This window comes from Hibiscus syriacus, unplaced genomic scaffold (assembly GCF_006381635.1).
Source record: "Hibiscus syriacus cultivar Baekdansim isolate YM2019G1 unplaced genomic scaffold, ASM638163v2 tig00117000_pilon, whole genome shotgun sequence".
NCBI lineage: Eukaryota > Viridiplantae > Streptophyta > Magnoliopsida > Malvales > Malvaceae > Hibiscus > Hibiscus syriacus.
The window spans coordinates 1,700,129-1,726,925 of record NW_024063516.1 but is presented as its reverse complement, the minus strand read 5'-3'; the positions used below and the strand labels follow the sequence as shown (position 1 = coordinate 1,726,925).

General features: G+C 33.8%; 1 protein-coding gene and 2 pseudogenes across 1 annotated transcript; 1 reads left to right on the top strand and 2 right to left on the bottom strand.

The window, feature by feature from the left end:
* Positions 1 to 6,346: 6,346 nt before the first annotated feature.
* On the bottom strand, positions 6,347 to 8,919 carry LOC120194691 (annotated as a pseudogene).
* A 3,767-nt stretch (positions 8,920 to 12,686) lies between these two features.
* LOC120194692 (anthocyanidin reductase ((2S)-flavan-3-ol-forming)-like) lies at positions 12,687 to 13,509 on the bottom strand. Its single transcript, XM_039196928.1, has 4 exons — positions 13,439 to 13,509; positions 13,203 to 13,362; positions 12,902 to 13,115; positions 12,687 to 12,810 (listed from the first exon to the last, which is right to left on the bottom strand). The coding sequence occupies exons 1-4, from the start codon at positions 13,496 to 13,498 to the stop codon at positions 12,690 to 12,692; spliced, it is 555 nt and encodes a 184-aa protein (XP_039052859.1). The 5' UTR covers positions 13,499 to 13,509; the 3' UTR covers positions 12,687 to 12,689.
* A 10,200-nt stretch (positions 13,510 to 23,709) lies between these two features.
* On the top strand, positions 23,710 to 26,407 carry LOC120194648 (annotated as a pseudogene).
* Positions 26,408 to 26,797: the final 390 nt, after the last annotated feature.

Below are 26,797 nucleotides of genomic sequence, written 5' to 3'. Positions count from 1 at the left end.
TTTAACTAGAAAAATAAATAAAAAAAAATATACCTCCAATAAACGTTCGAATCTCGGCTGTTTATTGCTTTCTTGTAGATCTGAACAAAAAACCCCTTACAATTGTTACGCTTTTGTTTTGTTGTTCGAATCGTCCCCCCCCCCTTTTCATATATTTTGTTTGGGTTTTTATAGCCAAACTTTACATAAAAATTACAAATGTTTCATGCGCAAATTTCTGCAGGAAACAAGGATGATGGGAGCAGGTATAGTGGGTGAGCTGCCTTTGACTTTTCATTCTGAAAATTGGTGATTACAATAGTATATCTCCCGCAAGTATGCTCATGGGGTGACTACTGGTGATTCCCGAAATAGGTCGACATCATTTTCAAAACCACATCATGATTTTCAAAAATCTCGAGGTGATGTTCGGTTATTGAGCACAATAGTTGATCTCCCGCATTCATGCTAGAGGCGAATGTTATTGAGTTTAATAAATGAATACACTTTTCAACTATGCATCCATAATGATTTTTTGATTAAATAAAGTTTGAACTCAAAATTTTTAATTTTAAATATAGGGTAATTAACTAGATATCAATTTTTGGGCGTTGTGGGGGTGTTAATCATTCCCCACGCGTAACTGACTCCCAAACCTATTTTTTGGTTTTTGTAGACCTTAAACTTGATATTTTGATAAAAATAAAATATTTTAATAAAATCACCCGGTTTTATAGTGTCCTAGTCGCACATTAAATTTGGTTGGATGGAAAAACAAGTAGAAAAGCGCAAGCAATGTTGACAAGAGCTAAGGGAATCAAACCAAGTAAATCTTAAGTATAACATACAGACTGATAAGCATTGGCATATTAGAACATTGAAGTAAATCTTAAATTTGGATATCAATTGCATATATTTTATAAATAAGTTAGTACAATATTAAAAAAATAAAATTTAAGATTTATATATTTTATAAGTTAAATTTAATGTTTCTTTTTTCACATTTATAATTTAATGATTATATATATAATCTTAAGTTGAATATTTTTAATTTAATTAATAATTATAAAAATATTAATATTAATAAAATTAAAAATATTTAGTTCAAATTATTTATATAATCATTGAATTATTAATGTGAAAATAATATTAAATTTAGATTAAAAATATACAAATTCTAAATTATTTTTTTAAATATTGTATCAACTAATATTTAAAAATATATAAAATCTAATCAACACTTAACAAAATTTAGGATCTACTTTAATGGTTTAATACTCTTAAGATTTTTAGCTCATGTTCGAAACACTTCATTTCCATTTTCCTTTCTTTTTTCTGGCATTAACTATATATATATTATTGTGTATTTTAAAACCCAAATGATACGATTGGTTTAGTGGGAAAGGCTTCCATGCTATATCCATTACACCTAGGTTCAACTCCCATGAACTCTTTCTATACACTACTTCACTATGTTAATTGTTTTCCCTCCAATCAGATGGGTCAAAAAATAATTAAATTAAATTAATTTAAATTATAAAACAAATTCTTCAATAAAATAGTGACACATGTAAAAAATTGATTAAATTTATTAAATTAAACTAAATTAAATTAATATTATGATCAAATTGATAGAATATATACCTATTGAGGACTAAATGAGGAATTATATTAATTTTTCTAACTATCACGTCAGTAGTTTCGTCAAGTGTTAATGGCATGTGGCTTGGTTGATAACAATTAAATAATTAAGTGGTCAGATTGACAAAATTGAAAGATCAATGATAAAAATAAAATGACTAAACAATTGAATGGTCAATGTTATAATTTACCCAAAATAATATGCCTTTAAATTTTTAACTAATTTATATTTATATGTTGAACCCTTTAAAATTTTAAATTTTTATAAATTAAATTAAAGATACTCGTCGAGTGTTGTAGAATTTTTCTAATTTTAATTGCTCTTCTTACAATTTTCCGTCTACATCTACATAAATAAATAAACCGTAATAATTTTCCATCTCGCTTTCAAACCACCAACAATGTTAAGTCCAAATGAAAGATAATATTGAGTATTGCAAAATGAACCCTGTGTTTCACGAAGCTTCATTTACAAACGCTGTAAGCAAATTTAGGAATGGAAATGAAAAAGATGATAACATACGTGCAAAACTGCCAAGTAATTAAAAGGACCAACTAATACTTTAATGCCAACTAACTAGCATTAATTTGTTAAAATCGAGCGTGGTTGCTGCATGCTCAGTCGGAAAATGATTGAAGATAAATTTGAAATTAGGTGCATGTTCCCTCCATGATCATCTCTGTCTTGATTGACCCCTTTTGATTTATGGGCTGAATTTTTTTTTAAATAATAAATTTTGCACACAAAAAAAAACTACTTGTACTAAAGAGAAAGAAAGAAATAACTGAAAACTACTCCTAAATTCCAAAGCCACCACAGGTTAATAATCAGTGTCTTTGTTGACTTATTTAATGTCACCAAAATTTTCAAGAAAAACAAAATAGCACTGGTCTTCCGTTTGGTGGGGTTGACACGGAGGACTGACCCAAAACATTCTTTTAGTCATTTGGGGTCCCCAAGTTAATACAGCCCCTTCATTATTCTTGAAGATTACAATTCTAGGAGACCGACTGAAACGAGGGCCATCCCTTGTCAGCTTCATGCTCACACATGTCCTTGATTATTGTTTCCTTTCTTCTAGCTTTTAGTTTTTACAATCGCTTGCTTTAGGAGCAGATGCGAAATAGCTATCTTATCAGATATTTTGAGATTTAAATATTGGATTAATTCATGTAGAATTGACAACTGGGTCAAATTCGTTCGAATAGGTCAAAGGACTTCAAAAAGCAATGGACAAAAGAGCTGCACACGGTACATGGTAAATTAGGGTTAAGACGTGTAGCTTAACACTGTGATTAAATTGTATAAATCATATTACTAAAAATAAATATTGATTTTTAAAAAATATTATTACCTAATTTATTTATAATATATAAAATTACATACTATCGACATTAAAAAAACAAATTCGAAAATTAATACTTTTGAAGATGGTAAAATGAAGTGGTTTGGACCTACTTTTCTCTTCATATTCTTCTTTCTTCTAGTCATAATTGCTAAAGAAGCCCTACCAAGTTTTTTTCCCACACGCTTCTTCCCACTTGGTCCATTTCTCATACGAAATAATTGCTTCTTCACATTTTTGATTTGTTACCTCGTGAAAAGAAAAACTCAATTAGCCAGTTGATGATGATGAAGACGAATTGCTTGTTTTGTGTCATGTCGAGATTAGAGACAATTAAGAACGAAGAAATAAGATTGGAGGATTGTGTGAGATATATATATTATTACCAGCTTTAGGCCAAACAATACCTACTTATCCTTTTCAACGGGTCAATACAGCTTGCCTCCAACAACATTCCAGATGACCCACAAAACAAGGCTAAATTAAACTGCTCCTGTACACTAACCTAACACATATAATAATCTAGCAGACCCTTAATAAGTCTAATGTTGAAACCCCATAATCCTGATGTCCTTTAGTTCGGTTGCTCGAGGAAAGTCAAATAATATGTTGTTAACAATATAAGATTCAATCAATCCGGAAACAAACTATCAAATTCACTTCAGTTTGCCTAGGCCATATTAAAGGTATCTTTCATGACACAAGGATATCGACCAGCCGATTAGAGATTAAAGACGAGAACAACTTTTATATTTTAATTATCCCTTGGTATATTTTATTAATAAAACGAGTATAAACCAACGCGTTTTGTTGAACTGCTGATATAATATAAGATTTGGTCAAATGGTTATACTTAAACAATGGAGTGATTTAGTTTTGTTTATTATTAACCACATTAAATAATTTCACTTGGGAGACCATGCATTATTATCATGGACGTATATATATATATATTTGGGCTTTTCTTGAACTGTGTTTGTCTGACATGATGGAACATGAACCTAATCTTTATAAGTACTCGAACTGATACATAAATACTACTGATATTTGTCAATACACATCATAGTTTATACTTAATTCCCTTTTAAAGTTCCGTTCAGTTTTCGTTACAATTCGCCCGGTCACTCTCAGACAAGAAAACAAGGTGTAGGGGCAACTACCGGTCAATCTCTAATTGTTGGAGTTGGGCTTGGTTGGTACAGCAGCCATAGTGATTGTGTGTTGACGGTTGAGGGATTGAAAGTTCTATGCTGCAGCGGGGGGGGGGGGGCTTGAAGAGGGGTTCCACATTTGTTAAAAAAACAAAGAAGAGATGGGCCTTGCGTTGTATTGCACCCATTTACTTCGGCATGAATTCGATACCTAAATCTAATTAAACAGGATATTTCCTTTTGATTTCAGCAGCCAACTAATGATTTTCTTTCATTGCTTTGGTAAATGTACGAACATACATAAGATTTTATGTTAGAAGTATGAATTTAAGAATTTAATCAAATATTATTATTAAAAAATTGACTCAAATGAAATTCAATTTAGGTTCCTATTTGGAAAAAAAATCTAAAGTTGAATAACTCCTAATTGAACCAAATTTAGGTATTTAATTGGACAAAAAAATCTAAATAAATTAAAATTTTGAAGTCAAATTCAAACACCTAATTAAACTCAGCCCCGTAGCTGAGCCTGGGCAGGAGCGGAACTTGTACAGGCTCCAAATTTGAGAAGTTCACGTATAATTAAAAAAAGAGTAAGTTACTTATTTAGTCACTCATCTATTACTTTATTTCTGTTTTGGTCATTTAATTATTATTATTTTTTAATTATACCTAATGTTACTTTTTAATTTTGTTTTGATCGCCTACCGTTAAAAATTTAACAGCGATATTGGCATGGTATTTCTTAAATTATTTTTTTCAATTTCCACGTAACTATTCTTTTATTATATTTTGACAAGATGAATGGCTGAAATCAAACAATGACCATTTTAAAAGAGGATATGCTTGTTTTGGCATAATGTCAAAAAAATCCATAACATTTGAACAAATAGTCATATTGACTATATTCTTTTTTTTTATACGCATTTTGGCCTCCAATATTTCATTTTGGGGCAAAGACCCTTATGTGAATGAATATCATTAGTTAATAAACGGATAACGATATAAAATAGGGTATTTTAAAATCATACGTTTATCAATTCATAAACTTAAAGATGTGACTATATTTTAAAAATAAAATAAAATATAAGAAATTCAACGCCTGGATACAACATACAAGATATCGTTTTTGACTTGGCACTCATTAATGATCCCAGCAGCACATAAATTAGTAAATTGAAGAGAAAAAAATCACTAATATCAAAATTGTTAGCGGTTGTATCTAAAAGAGTAATGGCACTGCATCTTTCATGGATGTCGGTCCAACCCAACCACCAACCGTTGCATTTGTGGCTCACACAAGCCATGGTTCATTGAGTTGCTGCACTTTCCAAAAAGAAAAAAATAGTATATTGGAAGTGCCATTGTATTTTGTCCATCTTTTGATGTCCTCATTTATCTTTAATCATTAGGCCATTATTTAATTCTCATTCTCCAAGGTAAAGACACGACCATTGTATCGAAACTTGAACTCCGATGGCTAACTATTAGACGTCATATAGCTTACAAAAATCAACTTGGCGTAGGGGCTCCTAAATCAGCTTTCCCCGTAACCACGCGTGCACTTCGCCGCATACTTCGCAGGCTGCCTTGGCTGTGAGAGAGTCTCTCAATATGGTTATTCCTTTAGAAACCTCCCTTATTTTTCTTAACGCTCTCTCTCGCATTATTGGGTTAACAAAGGACATAGATACTGACATTTTCTCTATTTTTCTGGTATCTTCAACACTTTGTTTTTAGTACAGTTAGATGATGATGCAATTTCGATACTTTCTGCCATTTGATCATAGCGGCTTATTTTGACTTCTGTTTAAGATGCTTACTACGTCAGCTTCATAACAAGGACAACTGAACTTTCATTAAACAGTAATGGAAATGCATTGCTCTGTTTGCCACAAGCTGGCAGCAATTTTCTATCTGATGCACTTGACTTTCATGGAAATATATGATAAAAGTGGCCACTGATGATGACCATTTAGAGACTAATTTGGGATTTTGAGATATTCAACAATGACTCCTTTGTTAACTAAATTTCATTGACATTCTACAAACTGTTGCTATTCGTTTGTTGGTAAGACCCTGAACTTAGAGCTTTCTTTTTGACTTCTTTTCATTTTTCACTTATAGAATGTCAAAAGAAAGCAAAACCTTAATCTAGAAATGAAACTAAATTGAACATCATCAAATACAAAAATTTTCAATCCGCTGGTCACTCTTAAAAAAACTTCCAACAAAAACAATCTATATTTACATTAATTGGCTTCAGGATGTACAGATATTTTCAAAAACAATTTAGGGGCAAACTATAAAAGACTTTGGAGGCAAGAGTATGTTTTCAAGAACAGAGCTTTGGTAAGAATCTAGCATTATTACCAAGGCTGGATAATCTTGTTCTTGGAATATTTCCTATTTGAGCGTGCATTATTCCACAAAACTTCTCCCCTTCTTGTACCCTGCATTGCATTCCTTGCAGCTTTACATCAAGTTACTCAGCTTTCTCTGCAACACCGAATCGTTTTGCATACACAACAAGGACTTGATTGGAACTCTCTCTCTCTCTCTCTTTGATACTTTCCTCCGTGGAGATGGAACCACTAAAGGCGTTGGTATGTTTTTGGCGTTCAATTAAGTTTTCAAGCTTGGATTGCCGATTAAGGAAACCTTGTTTGGCTATTCTTGAAGTTAATTTCGAGCTCCGAGCCAAGTCTCACAATACATCTGTCGAGAGCTTCGCATAGTTAAGTGCACTACAGATTCTTATTTTCTGTGCTTCACATATTCCACCAAGAATCGGTTCAGAAATTTCATCAGTCAACAAACTTTAGATGTTGGATGAACATTTATCCCAATACTAACTACTACTAAGATATCTATTTCAAGTATGAGCAATCAAATTAGACTTAGCAGAGTACTTAACTTAACATCTATAATATCAGTATTAAATTTTTCCCTGATCATTTGTGTATCCAATGAATTTATTTAAAATTTACAAGCCCGAATTAATTGAGCCCTAACAAATAGGCATGCAACTTATATTGGAATATAGTCTACCAACATCAATACTTCATTTGTAAGGAAAATAAGAGAATCAGGTTTGCTATAAGATTTTGTGCAAATCAATTAATTGTATAACAAGGGAAAATATTTAGAAGTTGATAGCAGTACCTGTAGATAAATGTCTATGGCTTGAAAAAGCCTATCATGGGATTCTCTTGCAGAGTCTGGCAGCAGCAGGACTAATGCTGCAAACTTTGCAGGGTTCAGGTACAGATCTGCTGAAACTTCCACAAGGTATGAGTCGAGCAAGCTAGCAACTTTTCGTAATCGAACCGGGGATAAGCAAGGACTTAGTTCATTGTGAAATGCATTTACAAATCTCAAGCAGATTCACATCATACATGTAATGTTTCTTTTGTGGTGATGGGACGAGCAGAAAATCTATGGTTGCTTCATCTAGTTGTAAACCAATAAGATTTTCCAAAATGGATTTGCAATGTCTGCTAATTTTCAAACTCGAAGCCACTCGGTATATATTGAATAAGAGCTTGCAAGAAAGGGAGCTCCTATAAAGCAAAGAAAGCAAATTGATTATGACCTCCATGATTCTGCACTTCTAGCTTGGGGTGGCAATAAAAATCTTGATCTTTTATAACAAAAGAGGAACTTAATTATTGTAGCATGATCAAAATGTTGGGATACCATCATTTTCATTGCCTTATCAATCAAATCAATATTTAAGAACAGAAGATCCTCAAACCACCAAGATAAATGAGAGGAATTGTTTCTGATACTATTGCTGCTCCTTGTATCAGGTGAACACCGGAAACTTGAGTTCTCTGAGGAAGATGTGTAAGGACTTGCAACAATAGGAGAGAAAAGCCTTACTATAACACAATCCAGGACTTTGTCAAGTATTAGAGAAGGTTTTGAAGGAGAAAGCAAATCTTGGCACTCTTTCAAAGCTACAAGGAGCTCAGACCATGACCAGAAGCTAATGCCATCTAGAGACCTTTTGGTTTGGTTCAACAAGCTAGGTCTGGGGCCTTTACTATCCATCTCCATGAATTGTGCTGCAAAATTTAGTAAGACTATATTGGCAGGAGTTAGTTCTCCCGTTGTTATAACAAAACCTTTCTATGAGCTCAAACCCCTCGGCTCCCTAAGGAAAGTCATCAAATACTACTTTCAGGTCCCCTGTATTATCCATAAAATCACCTAACAATTTGGCGATCTTTTCGAGGAAGATGCAAAAGTTCTCTGCATTTAGGAACAAATTCAAGGGCAGTTAATAGCACATAGTAGGATGATATGTAGAGAAAAGGAGAAACATTTTATGACATTTTTAACCCAAAAATGCCAAGTGGTTACCAACTCAACAAGAAGCTACAGATGAACCCCAAAAATGACAGGAATTTGTGTGGTAAGAAGTTACCGTCAACAATAAATTTATGAGTGGCCCTGTTTCTTCTGTAATCTAGAAGAGGGGCCAAGGGCCCAAGATCCTTGGTGAAATTAATACTAACTTATAAAAAAACCCCAGAAGAAATAAAGAAGCATAGAGTACAGAAAACGGCAACACAATTGACTTCAAGTGAACGAAAATAAATCACAGAAGCTGAAGTTTCTCTACCGGAAAAAACTTGAAGTTGATATGAACAAACTACAGGAGTTGATATTACCTTGTTTACTGTAAAGACCTCTTCACCGTTGACATCCACTACAAGATCACAGCAGGCTTGCATTTTTTAGATAAACAAAAGGTGAAAACTGAAAACTGAAAACCAGCAAAAAAGAAAGGTGATGCTATGGTGGTATATGTTGTTTTACATAGTTGCATTGCATTGAAAATTGGATATAGAATTTGGTATTTCCACCTTAAAAAAAAGGAAGATGAAACCATGAAAGAGAAAGGAAGAAAATAACTTCCTCCTATGATACTGTCAAACTAAAAACGTATAGCTTCAATGTGTACGACCCTTGTAAAATAATATTGCAAAATTCATTGGGAAAACAGGATATATTAAACTCGAGCTTCGAAACAACGGGTATACGACTATTTGTATTGTAATTTCTATGAAGCGCGCTATTCAAGGGCATTCTGCTTTTCTATTTTCTTGGGATCATTCTTGTTGACCAAAACGAAAGGATCGAGTTCTGTCTTTTTCTGTTTCCATGGAGCTCGAGAGTTGGCAAAAAGAATCTATAGTGGGGGGCTGGATCTGTAGTTTCCTTTTCCCACCTAGAAAAGTAACAAAGAAGACCCAGACTAAGATTTTTATTATATAAAATAACTTCAGTGATCAAAAATCCAGATAATATATGATTTTGATCATTTTTTTTAAATTTGTAAAATGACCAACAAAATCGCAATGCGATCTCTAATTCGCATTGTGATCTCCACTTTCGCAAATTCGCGTTGTATTTCGCGTTGCGATAGTTGAAAATCGCGTTGCGATTTTCCATTTCACGTTGCGATATTTGAAATCGCGTTGCAATAGTCTACAGTTGTCGTTGCGATTTTTCAAATTCTTTGCGATTTTTCAAATTCGTTGCGAAAATTCGTTGTGATAGTTAAAAAAAAGATTTTGTTTCTTAAGAATTTTCTTTAAAAAAATAGTATACGCGCGGACGTGTCGAAGACACGTATTACCACGACCACGACCCCGACCCCGACCCCGACCCGAGACTAGACGAGACGGACGGCGGCGCGCGAGAGTTCCCCTTGTTCTCTATCACTCAACAAGAAAGTGGGAAAGCCAAGCTTTAAATACTATTCTCAATAGTGTTTCTAATACTATGTGGGATTTGAGCATTACCAACACTTGTTCCCAATACTATGTGAGATTGAGCCTTAAATAGTGATATTATTTTTGAATGTTTTGCTTAAAATTGTAATAATCATGATTGATTGTAGATTGAATTTTAATTATGACATATTTAATTGTATAATACTAATGCAATTAGTTGCTGATTTAGTTGTTTTAAGGTGCATGATTGTTAATTGTTTCCTGAATAATCACATTGTATTGGAAACAAGTGTTGGTAATGCTCAATCCCACATAGTATTGGAAACACTATTGGGAATGGTATTTAAGGCTTGGCTTTCCTACTTTTTTGTTGAGTGATAGAGAACAAGGGGAACTCTCGCGCGCCGCCATCGTCGTCCGTCTCGGGTCGGGTCGTGGTCGTGGTCGTGGTCGTGGTCATACATGTCTTCGACACGTCCGCGTGGATACTATTTTTTTAGAGAAAATTCTTAAGAAACAAAATCTTTTTTTTTAACTATCGCAACGAATTTGGAAAATCGCAACGCGAAATGGAAAAGCGCAACGCGATTTTCAACTATCGCAACGCGAAATGAAAAATCGCAACGCGAATTTGCGATAGTGGAGATCGCAATGCGAATTAGAGATCGCATTGCGATTTTGTTGGTCATTTTCGCAAATCCAAAAAAATTGGTCAAAATCGTATATTATCTAGGATTTTTGGTCACTGAGGTTATTTTCTCTTTTTATTATGCATAAAACCAAGGGTAAACTACATATTTAGTACTTAAATTATCTGTTTTAATCTGTTTTAATACCTAAATTTTTTTAATTTTTTAAAACTCATACCTAACGTTTAGTTTTTGTTTATTTTAATGCCCACCGTTAATAATTTAACGCTTTTAGTACATAAACTATCAATTTTGGTCAGTTTTAGTGACCAAACTTTCATTTTTTTAAAAATTTAACTTTCAAATTAAACAAAAACTAAATTTTATGCATGATTTTGAAAAAATTGAAAGTGTAGCTGCTAAAACATATAAAAAAAACTAATAGTTCAGGTATTAGACACGTAATATACCCTAAAATCAAAAATCATAATTTCTTGGGTAAACTACAAGTTTCATACCCAAAATATCACTTTTGTTCTGTTTTGGTCACCCATTTATTTTTTGTTTCAAAATCATACCAACATTACATTTTAATTTTATTTTGGTCACCGCTGTTAAAAAATTAACAATGATATTGATGTGTCACCATAAGGCAATACAATGCCATCATTGAAAAAATTATAAAATATCACATCAATAATTCTGTTAATTTTTTAATGGAAATGACTAAAATGAAACTAAGGCGTAACATTAGATATAATTTTGAAATAAAAAATAATTAAGTGACCAAAACATAACAAAAGCGATAGTTGATATTAAATATGTAATTTATCCTAAAAAATTGTTTCATTTGCAAAATGAGCTTGATAAAATTTTATATAGTAACTTTCTATATTTTAAAACTATTGTCAACCCTGAATTTTAAATAGTACTCTCCAAAACCCCCAAAAAATAATTTTGTTAAATCAATTAGCAATATGAATTAAATTAATTATTATAATTTTTTTATTGAAGTAATTTTTTTATTAATCTATGATCATTATAAGTGGCAATATTAATTTTAAAGGCTTTCAACCATTTGACAAAGAAAATTTAAATACGTTGCAATAGTTAGTGCTAAAATCGAGACCTCTAAGAATAACAATCATTCTTTTAATTACAAAGGAAGATCACTTGGTTCCGACAACTATTGCTTTATTTTTTTATTAATCTGGAGCAAGTACAAGGTAATATATGTTCAAATATAACTCTCAACCTTTTGATATTGAACACTTACATCATTAACATCTATATTGCTTGAACCCGAATCCTTAAGTAATAACAATAATTTTTTTACCAGGGCCCATTTGATTGGTGCTAGTTGATTGAATTGATTTTCAATTTCTTTTATCGATCTGATTCTGTCCATTGCTCACCAGTATTAATAACCAAACAGTTTATGCTTTGTTTTGAGCGCAGCAAAGTCATATAGAAGTAATATTTTGCTTTGAGCCCACTAAAGAGTTGAGATATGCTTCGAGTTTAAAGGTATAATAGACAAGTCAAAAAAATAAAAAATAAATGATAGTTTTTGCTTAATTAGTAGAACATAAAGTTATTCCGAAACATATGGACAAAATCATAATTAATTATTAATAGGGACTGAAATATTAGACTATTTAAAAAAATATAAAATTTATTAAATATTTAAACTTAAAATTCAACATGAACTAAGCAACCTTAGTGATTTAAGGATTGTTGTTATCCTTGAGGTCTCGAGTTCGAGCACGGCTCATGTAGGAGTATGAGCGTTCTTTGTACATATATTACCTTATATTCACCCTAGATTTATATAAAAAAAAACTCAAAATTCAAAAGATAATACTTAATTTGTGTAATATTAAGACTTACAATAACTTAAATTGTTATTAAACCAAAAATTTTGAGAACACGGGGTTATCGTTCTTTGTTCGATCCCACTTGATTAAATATTTAATAAATTTTTGTATTTTTTAATTTAAATATTTATTTTACATAAACTAAAATATATTATTAGACTAAAATTATATCAATAATATAAATTTAACAGGGGCCGGCTCCCCTTTGGGTCCTCACTATGCTCCGCCCCTGCCGAAACACAACATAGATCTTGAGCAAACAAACATCATAGTCACTAGCGTACTCTCAGAAGTGTTCACTTGAGCAGCTCCTCCTCCTTCAAATATTCCACAGTTTGGTCGTAGATTTCCTCGATCCCAAACTTAAAGCCGAAAATCCTTCATCAATAATCTTCTCCGAGGAAATGCTCAACTTGGCTTTGGAGGGGAAATCTCCAAAACTGCAATCGGTATAAAAGTAAACAAACTATGTTAACCACAATTCTCCCATAAAGAAATGAACTTTGTGAATGCATGCATATTGGCTCTTACTAGGTAGTGACTTTGAACTCGGGGTATCTTTTGTTGAGGAACTTAGCGAGTTCCGGCACGCTGGAATTGACAGCACAGCATATGTATCGACCCGATGCAGATTCTTTTTCAGCCAGAAAAACATCGGCTCGACACTCGTCTTCCACGTGCATGATAGAGATCGAACCCGACAACATCTGCATACCTTTCAAAGTATTTATGAGGAAGTCAATGCCTGCAAAATGTTGAAGTTCCATCAAATATTTCACTTCTTTGTTTAAGCAGTTCTACAAAGCCATAACATTTGGTTATGATTTAATACCCGAAATCAAAGCCGTTGCAAGGCCGATGCTGCTGGGCAAATCTGGGGTGAGAGAAGGACCAGTCCTGAGAGAAGGGATAACTGTAATGAGATCAATGTTGTTTTCTTCCGCAGATTTCCAAGCTTCCTTTTCAGCCAACGTCTTGGATACTGGGTACCCCTGCATGTATGGATACAACTTACAACATCTATCTTTTGCTTGATCATAATATTATACGTTAACATCAAGTTGCTACCCAAGTTGGTGGCTTTGCAGATGATAAGAAGTCGGTATCGCTCCAGTCTTTCTCCTTCATGACCAGATCTGCCACATGCTTCACCTGTGAGGGAACCTCCGGGAGATGTATTTTTTAGCCCTTTTTTCAGGGGAAAAAATATTAAAATGAGGTAAAAGACTTTAAAAAATACTTTCCAAGGAAAAATTACACACTTCATGATGTGTTTATTCCATTTGTTTTTCTTCCTTTTAAATCGAAAGCTTGAACTTTCCTGGTGTTTTTTTTTTTTTTGACATGGTTGCTAATGATATGTATAGGACACGCATATAGTTTCCATTTCACTAAATACTCCCAGGAATAGGTGTGAAGGATTGAATATCTGATGTAAGTAAAGATGTGGATTTGCCCTTTGAGAGAGAGAGAGGGGGGGGCATGAGGCCAGGCTTCACCAGAGTTTCTCTTCTCTGGTTTGGCTGGCTATAGTAATTGGTCGGCATGAGGCCACGAGAGAGAGAGAGGAGGCATGAGGCCAGGCTTCACCAGAGTTCTCTCTTTTCTGGTTTGACATAGATTGTCCTGGCTGGCTATAATTGATCACAATGTTGAATGCTATGAGTAATTTCTGTTCTCATAAAACAAGTTATGTTAGATGGTGATCTTTGACCTAGACTGTTTTAGCTTGACAACAATTGAGGAACAAAACACTTTATATCAATCATTTGGAAAAAACATTGTGCCACTGATTTGTTTTTATTTGGTAGACATTTTCCTACTGCTTTATGTGCTTTTTTTTTACTAATTTATCTAAATGCAGGTTATTTATCTGCCTTTGATGTGGATGTGTCACTTGATGTTTTGGATCATCCAGTTTTGAACTTGATCTATTACATGGTATTTCACGATCCAGTTTACTCTGTAGTCCTATTCTCACGTCTTCCTAAACATGCGCTTTTGTTGATAAAATTACAGCTGGTTGAGATCCTACCTTCAGCTCTAGTTCTGTACATCTTGCGTAAGTTGCCTCCAAAGAGAGTATCCGCTCAATATCACCCCATCCGTTAGGAGAATGCTTTGTTCGTAGGATTGTTTTTTTCCTACAGGAGAACACAGGGATGGTTTTGGCATGTTTCCAGTTGAGTGATGTAAGCAGAACAAGAAGTAGAACTGGAATGGTTCATGATGCATGCAAAATTTTTAATTTGTATGTGACATAGCCGTTTGCAGCTTCTTTAGGGGAGATCATTGTTGATTTCTTCATTCATTATGTGATCGAAGAGTTGGTTTATCTGACACTGCACAATTAGTAGTTGTTCATCAGTTTGTTTATTAGAAAAATGAACATGATCAAGATTTGTCTCGGGCATGCATATGTCATGCCTTTGTTAATGTATTTGTCATGGGCCAAAGATCATTGTTGCCTTACTAGCAGAAGCTTGTTGAAGGGAGATTTGAAAATCTAAAATTTCATTTTCAGTTACAATCTTGTGAAACTACGGATCTTTTTTAGTGCTAATATTCGTGCTCAGATCCTATTTGACGACTTAAATGTAAAGTCAATAATTGTGGGCGCATGGGGCACCGAATGAGGTGAGCATGAGGCACTGAATTCTACCGAATTCGGTGCAATCAATTTATTTTTTTTTATTTTGTTATAAGGTTAATTATATTTTAACCACAGTATACTTTAGGGTATTTATAAGATTAATCATTAAGCTTTAATTATAAATACTCTAACTCATTTAGCTTCAAAATCATCCCAAATTATTTTTTTCTCCCAATACTAGAGAGTTTCTTGTGAGTAGTAAGTGTTTTGTAAATACCTGTAAATTTTATCTCTTAGTAAAAGATCTGCAGCAGTCTTGAGACATAAGCACAATTGGTTGAACTTTGTTATCAATTTCAGGTATTATTTTTCCGCTTTTATTTCGCATTTTCACTAATCTGGTTATAAGGAAATTACTTGTTACTCGTTTATTTCCTAACAAATGGTATCAGAGTTTTTAGTTGTGAATTTTGTCAATTTTTTGCGAGCTTACTATTTATTATTATTCACGTAAATAGTGAATTTTGTGAATAGTAAAAAAATTTGTCGGCGATACGAATTTGTCAACGGAGGTGTTCTAATACACAGTGGTTCACAAGATTTGTCAGAAACGATCCAAACAAAGTCATATTCGAGTGGGACCGATTGGCTGCAGATGAAGGGAATGTGAAAATTAAAAAGTTCGATGGTACGGACTTTGGCTTTTAGAAGATGCAGATTGAAGATTTTTTGTATAAGAAAAATCTATATCAACCTCTATCAGGAAAGCAACCAGAGGGCATGAAGAATGAAAAATTGGCTCTTCTCGACAAACAAGCCCTCAGAGTTATTCGACTGACGTTGTCCCGAAATGTTGCTTTCAACATAGAAAAGGAAAAGACAACGGCAAGTCTTATGGCGGCTCTCTCCAGTATGTATGAGAAGTCATCGGCCTCAAACAAAGTTCATTTGATGAGGCGATTATTCAATTTGCGGATGGCGGAAGGGGCATCAGTGGCACAACACCTAAATGAACTCAACACAATCACAACCCAGTTGAGTTCCATGGAAATTGAATTCGATGATGAAGTTCGAGCTTTAATTCTCTTATCATCTCTACCAGACAGTTGGAATGCTATTGTTACACCAGTAAGCAGCTCGTCGGGAAATAGCAAATTAAAATTCGACGATGTTCGGGATCTGGTATTGAGTGAAGAAATTCGACGAAGAGAATCGAAGCATCAACCTCCTCAGCCTTGCACACAGAGTCTAGAGGGAGAACTTCAGAAAGAAATTCAAATCGTGATAGATCGAAATCCAGAATGGGAAAGAAAGGTTTTACCTGCTATAATTGTGGCAAGAATGGTCACTTTAAAGAGAGCATAGCAAATCTGCCAATATGACAGAGGAAACAGGTGATGCCATGATTCTAAGCGTCAACATTCCGATTGAATCATGGATCTTAGATTCAAGGGCATCTTTCCACTCCACCCCATGCCGAGAAGTCATGGAGAACTATGTCAGTGGTGATTTTGGGAAAGTTCATCTAGCTGATGAAATCTGAAGATCGTCGGAAGAGGAGACATCCGACTAAAGTTGCCAAACCAGACCACCTAGACGCTGAAAGGTGTGAGACATATTTCTGGTCTCAAAAGAAATTTGATTTCTGTTGGACAGCTTGATGGAGAAGGATATAGCATAACCTTTTCAGGCTGTGAATGGAAGATTATAAAAGGAGCACTCATCATGCTCGTGATAAGAAGACTGATATTCTCTATGTAACCTCAAATTAGAGAATATTATTGCAGCCGCTGATGCTGATGAAAAATCAAACCTATAGCATCAAAGGCTTGGCCATATGAGCGAGAAAGGGATGAAGACCCTTTTGTCAAAAGGGAAGTTGCCGGATCTAAAGTATGTATATGTTGGACTATGTGATGATTGCATCTTTGGCAAACAAAAGAAATTCAGTTTTACAAAGATTAGCAAGACACCCAAGGCAGAAAAGTTAGAGTTGGTTCATATTGATATATGGGACCATCTATAGTTCCATCTCTTGCAGGCTCACTATATTATGTCACCTTCATCGATGATTCTACAAGGAAGGTGTAGGTTTATTTTCTGAAGAAGAAATCATAAGTCTTTGATACATTCAGAAAATGGAAGGTCATGGTGGAAAATGAGACTGGTTTGAAAGTCAAGCGGTTGAGGTTTGACAATGGAGGAGAGTACATAAACAGTAGATTCAAAGATTTCTGCGTAAACAATGGGATCAAGATGGAGACAACAGTTCCCATGACACCGCATCAGAATGGAGTAGCAGAGCGCATGAACAGAACTTTGAATGAACGTGCCAGAAGCATGAGGATACATGCCGGATTGCCCAAATTTCTATGGGCTGAAGCTATCAACACTGCAGCTTACCTGATCAACCGTGGGCCCTCAGTTCCTTTGGATGGTGGAATACCAGAGGAAGCTTGGAGCAAGAAAGAAATAAACCTTTCACACTTAAGAGTGTTTGGTTGTATTTCTTATGTACATATAAATTCTACTGAAAGAAGCAAACTTGATGCCAAGTCCAACAAATGCGTCTTTGTTGGTTATGGTGGTGATGAGTTCGGTTACCGATTTTGGGACTATGAAAATCGGAAGATAATCAGAAGCAAATACGTCATTTTCAATGAAAATGTGATGTACAAAGACATGTCAACCATAAAATCAAGTAGCTCCAATACCGAAGCTGAAACAAAGGAATTTGCTGAGTTTGAGGAGATTTTTGGAAATGATGTTCAGATCAATCCTGAAGCAGTTCAAGAAGAACCATGCACACCAGAACTAAGACGCTCCTCCAGAATTCATAAACCAACCCAGCATTATTCGACTTCTTTGTACTACTTGTTGCTGACTGACAATGGTGAACCAGAGTGCTATGATGAAGCAATGCAGGTGGAGGATTCAGTCAAGTGGGAGTCTTCCATGAAAGATGAGATGGACTCGCTTATGTCAAATCAGACGTGGGAATTAGCTGAATTACCACCAGGCAAGAAAGCGCTCCACAACAAGTGGATTTACAGGATCAAAGAAGAGCACGATGGGAGCAAACGCTACAAAGCAAGATTGGTTGCCAAAGGTTTTCAGCAAAAAGAAGGTATTGATTACAATGAAATTTTCTCTCCAGTCGTGAAACTGTCTACAATCAGACTGGTGTTGAAAATTATAGCTGCAGAGAATTTACATCTTGAGAAATTATATGTAAAAACAACTTTCCTTCATGGTGATTTGGAGGAAGAAATCTATATGAGACAACCAGAAGACTTCATAGAGACAGGCAATAAAAACCTAGTATGCAAGTTGAAAAAGAGCTTGTATGGTTTAAAACAAGCTCCTAGACAGTGGTACAAGAAGTTTGATAGTTTCATGAGTAGTAGTGGTTTTACCAGATGCCAAGCAGATCATTGTTGCTACATCAAGAGGTTCGACAACAGCTTCATTATTTTATTATTGTACATTGATGACATGCTCGTTGCAGGCTCAGACATGCAAGAGATTATAAACTTGAAGCAAAAATTATCGAAGCAATTTGCTATGAAGGATCTGGGCGCTGCAAAGCAGATTCTTGGGATGAGGATTAAGAGAGACACAAAGTAGGGAATTTTGATGTTATCACAGGCTGAGTACATCAACAAAATACTCTCTAGGTTCAACATGCACGATGTTAAACCAGTAAGTACACATTTAGGTATTCATTTTAGACTCTCCAAAGAACAATCACCAAAGACGGAGGAAGAACGTGCACACATGGTGAAGGTGACGTATGCCTCAGCAATTGGAAGTCTGATGTATGTCATGGTTTGTACCAGACCAGATATTGCTCATGCAGTGGGAGCTGTTAGCAGGTACATGAATAATCCGGGCAAAGTAAACTGGAAGCATTCAAATGGATCCTCATATATCTGCGAGGTACCACAAACAAAGCACTTTATTTCAAAGGTGGAGGTACGATACTGACAAGCTATGTAGATGTTGACTTAGCCGGAAATGTTGACATCAGAAAGAGCACTACAGGGTATGTCTATACTCTATGAGGTACTGCAGTGAGTTGGGTTTCTAAACTACAGAAGATAGTTGCTCTCCACAACTGAAACAGAATATGTCGATGTTACGGAAGTCAGTAAGGAGATGGTTTGGCTCCAAAGTTTCTTGGAAGAGTTAGGCAAGAAACAAGAGAACAATGTTTTCTACTGCGATAGTCAAAGTGTTATACATATAGCAAAGAATTCGTCTTTTCATTCCATAACGAATCACATACAATTGAGATATCATTTTATCTGGTCTCTTCTGAAAGATGGGATTTTGAAACTTGAAAAGATTAGTGGAGCTCAAAATCCGACAGACATGTTGACAAAGACGGTGACTACGGACAAACTGAAGTTGTGTTCAGCTTCAGTTGGCATGCTAGAGTAACAAGACCAGAAATGCTACTGCATTTATCGAGGTGTGAAGACAGATTAAAATCAGTATTCAAGTGGGAGATTGTAAAGTCAATAATTATGGGCGCATAGGGGCACCGAATGGGGGGAGCATGGGGCACTGAATTCCACCAAATTCGGTGCAATTAATTTGTTTTTTATTTTGTAATAAGGTTAATTACATTTTAACCACTGCACACTTTAGAGTATTTACAAGATTAGTCCTTAAGCTTCAACTATAAATACCCTAACCTATTTAGCTTCAAAATTATCCCAAATCATTTATTTCTCCCAATACTAGAGAGTTTCTTGTGAGTAGTGAGTGTTTTGTAAACACCTGTAAATTTTCTCTCTTAGTAAAAGATCTGCAGCAGTCCGGAGACGTAAGTACAATTGGTTGAACTCCGTTATCAATTCGGGTATTATTTTTTCGCTTTTATTTCGTATTCTCACTAATCTGGTTATAGGAAAATTACTTGTTACTCGTTTATTTCCCATTAAAGTCTAGGAAAAGAACGAATAACTCTCGCTTTCTTTTGTTCAAGTATGAGTTTTCTGCTGATGCCCTGGGAAGTATAATAGTAGGTTTTGACAGGCTTATTTATTTTAGTAAATATTTTTATGGATAAATATATGTTGCTATACAAGCATAAAAAATCATCTTTAAATGCCCCCACCTTATCATTTACAGCATTGCAGTATCATCCATATGTCCATCACTGGTGAGATACTTTAACATTCATCTGATTACACAGATTGGGGTCACATGTTTCAAGGGAAACCACCCTATTGACCTGATCCACCGCACCAACCTCTTCGGAGCTTTGTTCCCAGCCTCGGTACACTTCTTAGGCACCCCATTACTCAGTTAAAACAACCTTCTTCTGATCACATTGTTTTTCAAATGTCCAAAAACGTGACAACTGACAACGAACACAACGCTACAGCATGCAGGAATTTCAACAGCAGTTGAGAATGTCGAACCATTCTTGAGCAACACATCATTAAATATTTAATTAATTTTCTGGAATTCTTTTGGTTTTATATCCAAAGAAGTCTACAAACCAACAAGAATATCAACAATAACTCGATACTCCTCAGAAGACCCCCTAAAAGAAAAACTCAATGCTCACTCAAAAGTCCCTATTCTGTACAAAGATTAATATTTACAATCCCGTGAATAAACAATATATATTACAATCCCAACTCTATGTTCCTCTACCATAAAGTTTGAATCTAACAGCCTTCCTTAACCAAATTGAGCAGCTACTCCTCTCTCTAGCTACACCACTAAATAATCTCGATTTCTCTCATCCATATAAAATAGATCAGCGCATTCCACGCCAACTTGAGCAATATGGACAACAAACTTCTTCGTTTAAGTAGGGATGTAAAAAGCTTACCCGACCTTTAAAACTGATTGAAACCGACTCGAGTCAAAATTGTTTGTGACTAGAGTGGTGATAATTTGAAACCGACTCGAGTTCAAACTGGTGTTGACCTAAACTCGAGTTTGATGTGGATCTGAAGCCAACCTGCATCCGATCTGAGAATGACATGAGCCCGAATTGAACCGATAATATGATAATCAAACTTAACCTGCATCCAATCATATGACAACAAACTTCTTCGTTTAAGTAGGGATGTAAAAGCTTACCCGACCTTTAAAACTGATTGAAACGACTCGAGTCAAAATTGTTTGTGACTAGAGTGGTGATAATTTGAAACCGACTCGAGTTCAAACTGGTGTTGACCTAAACTCGAGTTTGATGTGGATCTGAAGCCAACCTGCATCCGATCTGAGAATGACATGAGCCCGAATTGAACCGATAATATGATAATCAAACTTAACCTGCATCCAATTCATATGAACCCGAACCCTAGAATAATCTGGTAAATAACTGGTATTACCCGACTAACCTAACCTGATTTGAACCTAACTTGTAATTGACTCACATGTAATAATCCGACTTGTTGTTTACCTGATATGATATTTAACTAACTTGATATTTATCTTACTTATAAGTTATAATTAATGAAGTTATGAGATTTGAATTTATAATAAACTATAATAATTATATTACTTTTAAAATTAAAACAAATTGTTAGTTATGATAATTAAGTTAATTTATTGAACAATTTATTTATTGAACATGATTTTATTAGATTATATAAAATTAATTTAATATTTATAAGTTAATTTATTTTTCATGTAATAATTAATTAATAATTTAAATACAATTAAAATAAAGTTTAAAAATATCATAAGATGAAATTATTAAGATTAATATATATATATGAGAGAGAGAGAGTGGTGGGAGAATTTTTAAAAAAAATATTTTTTAATGGAAATTTTAATTTTGTTGGGAATTTAGAAGGAATTTGAAAATTTTGAAAAGTTGGAAATTGAGAATTTAGAGGGAAATTGGGAAATTTAGAGGGAATAGAGAAAGTTGGGAAGTTCGTACCAAGGATAGCGTCCAACAAGATATTTTGGGTTAATTAGACTCATTCTCCTCCAACAATGTTGTTTTTTTTTACTTTGTAAATTAGTTTTTTATTTCTTTCATTTTAGTTATGGTTTAATTGTAAATCTCTTCTTGAGTTTTCAATTCGATGCAATTTAATCCTATATATATAATTATTTTTAATTTTTCCTTCTTTCTTTAATGTGCATATTATTAAATGTGAATGTTAATTTTAAAATCTTTATTTTAGTCACTCATTTTCATATATATATATATGGATAATACTACATGCATATATTTATATACATGCATCATTGATCATACATAATTATATATATATATATAGTTTATATATTTTATATTTTTTATGTATATACGATTATATATATATTATAATTGTTTCTATTTTCCTCAACTTTTGAAATGAAATTAATTCAGTCTATTTTACAAATTTTCTTCATATTTTACAATTATTTCGATTCGATTCCTATGTGTTGTTTAATTATTTAATTTATTTTTAATTTCATATTTATTCAATTTAGTCCTTAAAATTATATTTGTATCTGAAATTGGCTCATACTTATTTATATTTTGTAATACTTACCCTATAAATCACATAATAAACTTTATTTCAAATTTTATAAATTATATTATAATCTCCAAACCATATAACTTTTGTTCACTAACTTTTTAATGGATACAATTTAGTTCAATTTTATATTAATTTGAACTTCACATTTTAAATTATTTTGTTTTGATCTCTCATCAATGTGTGTTGTTTAATTTATTTAAATTTATTATAATTTTATGTTGTTCAATTTAGTCCTTCAAATTATATTTTTATCAAAAATCTATAATTATTTATATTTGTAATTACTCTAAATCATATACAATTACAAATTGCAATTCAACGTTCATGAGAAAAAATGAACATATCTGTCCGCATCAGCAAACGAATCACAAAGGGATGAAGTTATTGAAAGACCACCGATAAATCAAATTAGAACTGAGTGACGTGAAAATACTATCCACAAATACAAATTGTGTATCTAAATCCAGTCCGAGAGTCCAAGCAGGGAAGATCATCATGATAACAAATAAAGTGTCATCTTCATCAGTCATGGCGATATCAAATCCAACCTTAAAAAATAAACGAAAATAACGGTTAAACGATCGAAAACGTATCATAAAACAAGAAAATGACAGAAGAATATGTGTCATAAAGTAAATTATAAATAAATAAATAAAATATATAAAGATACATTACAATAAACAAATGAAAAATAATGAATAACAACGATCGGACACACTAAGATTGATGCAGTCACAAAGATATAGGAGAAGAAAAACTAACAATAGTTAAAAGGAACTTTATTTCTATGAATAAATATTAAACTCTGATCACATGATTTAAAGATATAAGATGAATAATTATCATATTAGATTATATGTTTTTTACTGTATCTTAAATTTTATATAATATGATTTTTAATAAATAAATTATTAATTTATATTAAATATAAGTGAATTAATTTTTCTAAAAAAGAATTAAATGTGTAAAAAGAAACATTAAGAAAAGGAATATTATTTTTTTAATAAAATATACTAATTAGAAATATGTATAATTAGGCGCGAATCAATTCACTCCAATGATTAATAAAATCACATTAGGTTAATAAAAATATGTTTAATTAGACCTCTTTGTTTGCAAAGAAATAATTTTTCTACTTAAATTCGTCAGGATTTGTCATTAGAACAAGACGCGAAGCCAAATTATTGTCCATTATACTTTCAGTTCCACGTCGCTTCTTCGTTTTGGTTGTTTTAATCTCTGTTTCAATCTTTAAGAACCCAAATCCCAGAAAATCAAATTGGAGATTTCATCGAATTGGCCTTTAAATTATATTTTTTCCTTTTTTTTATTGTTGGAATTAAAGAGAACTTTCTCTGTTGAAAAGGAGAAGAAGAAAATGGCTCAAGCTGTTGAAGAATGGTATAAGCAGATGCCTATCATCACCCGTTCGTATCTTACAGCTGTTGTAGTTACCACTGTCGGTTGCTCTCTCGAAGTATGCGTCTTTTCCTTTTATTAAATATGTTTTATTGCTTTTCCCCTCCGTAATGTTGTTTCTCTATCTGAGCAATAGGATTGAAATTACGCCTTAATTTCCATTGATTAATTTGTTCTTTCCTTTTCATTTATATTCAAAGGATATGAATATTTTCGGCAGATTTAATCTGTGCTCGTCTCGAATTTGTAAATTTTGGCGACTCCCCTTGTGATTTTCCACTCCGTTTTTCATTTTATTATTCATGTTTCGAAGTTTATTTCTTGAGAACTTAGATGGGAATTTGAGCAGGCAAAACTAAGAAGTGGTTTGTTCCTCTTTTTGATCTTTTTGGAGTGTAATAGACAATTGGGTATTATTAGTTTTCCATCTCCATTTAAAAAGAATTTATATATCTCATATTGTTATGCTAATACAATTTAATTTTCTGAATCTTTGCAGATAATATCACCTTATCATCTGTACTTGAACCCTAAGCTCGTGTTTAAGCAGTACCAGTTCTGGCGCCTCATTACTAATTTTATGTACTTCCGCAAGATGGGTAATTTCATGTGCTTTTACGTCTGAGTGTCGTGAAATCTTGGTTTATTATGCCTTCAGAACAATGTTGTGTAGATGTTGTGCATGTTATTGCTAAAGATGTATTCCCAATGGAACAAAGAGTGTTATTTCTTTGATCTGCCTTCGGTTTTAGTCAAAAGTATGCAAATGCAGTTGTGTTTTAGATGATTTTGAGTAGGTAAAAGTGAAATGAGGTGTAAATTTGTTTTTAAAGAACTGAGTCCATAGTCCATGCACCTCTTCCTGTTCTTTCTGTTTCCTTTCTCCATAGTTTATTCCACCAATGACCTTAAACATCTTTAAAATTGACAGTGTTCTAGGCGTGTATATGTGATAACTTTGAATATGATTGAAATCGGCATCGTTCTCAAATTTTTATATCTTTAACGCTGTATCTTTGATAATGCCAGATTTGGATTTCATGTTTCACATGTTCTTTCTTGCTCGTACTGCAAGCTTCTTGAAGAGAACTCTTTCAGGGGAAGGACTGCAGATTTCTTTTACATGCTCTTGTTTGGAGCATCTGTCTTAACTGGCATTGTTCTTATTGGAGGAATGATACCTTATCTGTCGGCATCATTTGCCAATATCTTATTTCTTAGCAATTCATTGACGTTCATGATGGTGAGTATGTCTGCCTTCATTTACCTGCAAAATATGGTTTACCAGTGGCATATGGTATCCATTTTGGAATCCACCTTATTGTACTATATGTTGTAGGTTTATGTGTGGAGCAAACAGAATCCTTTTATACATACGAGTTTCCTGGGCCTATTTACGGCAGTTTACTTACCCTGGGTGAGTGCCCCTATTCATTCTTTCCTTTTTTATTTTATTTTTCTTCTAGTTTCTATTTCAAATCAATTTCATGTTTCGACCAAGAAAAAAGGTTACTTTTATGGATTTCCCATTGCACTAAAGTTTTACTTCCCTTTATGCTTGTGGTCTTGATCCTACTTCTAGTAAAAGAATGTAATTGCTTCCTTTCCCTTTCTTTCAGATGCTTTTGGGATTTTCTGTCCTTGTTGGTGCTAGTGCTTGGCGGATCTCCTGGTACGTTTCCCTTATAGGGCCTGCTTTAATGTTGAAACATTGGGATAGTATGGCATGAGTTTTTTGTGTTTCTCCAAAATCCATTGTAGCATGTTCAGCCAAGTGGACTGAGCTATATTTGTATAATAAACCTTTTTTCATTTTTGCTCGCCTCTGGAAAAGCTTTGCTGTGATTCTTAGAAAAAGGAAAGTGGAGTTATGTGGGGGAGTAAATTCGGTGGACTGTGAGACTGCTGTATAATTATCCTGTGCCCCTATAAACTTCCACCTGTTCTGTTCTCTTTTCTTAGATCCTCACTGCTTCCACATTCAACTTTTGCTTATTGATGGTTAACGGTTGTCATTGATACTTTTGTAGCTTTTGTTTTTATAAACATAGTATTTGATTTATCCAGGGAATGATAGCTGGTCACGCCTACTATTTTCTCGAAGATGTATATCCACGAATGACCGGTCGTCGACCCCTAAAAACTCCATCCTTTATTAAAGCAATGTTTGTGGATGAAGCTGTGGTGGTAGCACGGCCACCATACGTTAGATTTGCTCCACCACCTGCTGATGAACTGCACAGAGATTAGTCTCCCCTCGGAAAGCTAGAGCAATTTTGGTTGAAATGGATCTCTGAGAGGAAAGGCCTAAAGAAAATGCTTGGTTGGCCCATTTCTTAAACATGTAGCTTTAACATGCTAAATTGCTGATTATGAGCAATACATCTTTTGGTATAATTAGAGGTGTGTATATCTGATGTTGCTGCTTGCGCTTTATATGCAGAATCGGATATGAAATTTGTAATTAATACTTGACCGAGTGCTTTTTGTTGATATAGAATGCCTTTCTCTTCGTATATCCCATGTTGCGGAAGATATTTAAAAATTTTCTGTTACAGCCATGGACTACACTCCTAATTCAATCTTTCCTACTTGGAATCAAACTTTGGTACAACAATATTCCCCAGGTTCGATTCCCAGACCAATCGCAGCCCACAATAAGGCTTACAATCTAATAAAATCTAATCACTGACTAGGACACCTGTAGCTAACTAAATAAGTAATGTAAGTATATTTCGAATTCAAGACCTTGCAAGAACTTAAACCCCATCGGGCACATTAGCAGGGTCAATATAGAAACCACTCTTACTGTCAAGACTCCATCTTCATATTTAGCTGCTATTCTGTCAATATCTATCGAACCTATCAGCCTGAATTTCCTCATGAAGCCCATTGTTGGGTTTGTCG